Source organism: Monopterus albus, unplaced genomic scaffold (genome assembly GCF_001952655.1).
Source record: "Monopterus albus unplaced genomic scaffold, M_albus_1.0 scaffold2940.1, whole genome shotgun sequence".
Classification (NCBI taxonomy): Eukaryota; Metazoa; Chordata; class Actinopteri; order Synbranchiformes; family Synbranchidae; genus Monopterus; species Monopterus albus.
In genome coordinates, this window is record NW_018130812.1 from 1 (window position 1) to 1357 (window position 1357).

The window sequence follows — 1357 nt, forward strand, 5'->3', positions numbered from 1 at the left end:
GCTAATCCTTCCAACCATTATCCACATTCAGATTGGGTTTAATAGAGATATTATTGATTTGATTAATTGTTATACACAGTTGTGAAGAAGTGACAAAACTATATAAATGCATGCAGGTGGTAAATATTTCTAGGCCATGTCATCCCTACTGTTTAGCTTCCTTTGATTGCTGTAACTGTTGTCAGGTATTAAATAGCATTATCTATGGTATTAAAAGTTTTAAAGTCTTGGGTTTAACTTGGTGAGCTCTGGAAAAGCCCTGTTAACAGGATAACACTTTCTCACTATAAAATAAAGAATTTTGTCATTGTGATTGTAATCTGCTTTATAAAAACCCAAACCTCCAGCCAGTGGTGTTTACAACTTTAACAAAACAAAATATGGAATTACGTTTGTAAATTATATTGAACCAGGGCACAAATGAGTAATTTAAGAGCAGTTCTTGGACTTGGGCAGCTTCAAGAATATAAATGTTCTTAAACCATCTTCCAGCTAATAAGGAAAATTGCTGATGAGACATTATGTTCACATGTACAATTAGGCATCCTTGCTCTCCTGCTGCAGTAATGGATGGTCATTTATAAGTGTGCCAGTTTTTGTTCAGCAGTGAAGTGGTCTCATGCTCTTCCTTTGCTTCATTTGTCCGTTCCAGACAGTCCAATTTGTGCAGGGCATTTTTGTGGAGAAGTACGACCCCACAATAGAAGACTCCTACAGAAAGGTGAGCTCAGAGACACACTAGATGTAACATTCAGAACTTTTTCAAACCAACTTGGTGACTTGCTGTATAAATCCTCTACTTGGCGAATAAAAAATGTACCTGTTTGCTTTTCTCCAACAGCAAGTCGAGGTCGATGGACAGCAATGTATGCTTGAAATCCTGGACACGGCTGGAACGGTGAGTCATGGCAGAGTCTGGCTCCAGCTGAACGGGGCTTACAAGATAAATGTAAATGGGCTGCTGATGGATTCTCGCCTCTCTTATCATTCTGTAGGAACAATTCACAGCAATGAGGGACCTGTACATGAAGAATGGCCAAGGCTTTGCTTTGGTGTACTCCATTACAGCGCAGTCAACATTCAATGACCTGCAGGACCTCCGGGAACAGATCCTGCGAGTAAAGGACACTGAAGACGTGAGTGTTGGTCTCTTAAAATGCTTTTTTTGTTCACACAGTAATATTTCAGCCGATTACACTTTGTGCATCAGTATCTAAAGATTTTCATTTGATTGTCGTGACATTAGTTTTCCTGTGCTACACAGCCCTGGGGGTGGGGGTGTTAAAGCGTGGAATGGAAATGCCGCAGCTGTTGTTAGTCTGTCACTTTGAGCGGCCTCTTCATCTCTGTATTTAGA

General features: G+C 40.2%; 1 protein-coding gene across 1 annotated transcript; it reads left to right on the top strand.

The window, feature by feature from the left end:
- Positions 1–604: 604 nt before the first annotated feature.
- LOC109954071 (ras-related protein Rap-1b-like) lies at positions 605–1176 on the top strand (the record flags this gene model as incomplete). Its single annotated transcript, XM_020589490.1, has 3 exons — positions 605–721; positions 842–898; positions 996–1176. Coding segments are annotated over exons 1-3 (340 nt in total), but the record flags the coding sequence as incomplete, so codon positions are not given.
- Positions 1177–1357: the final 181 nt, after the last annotated feature.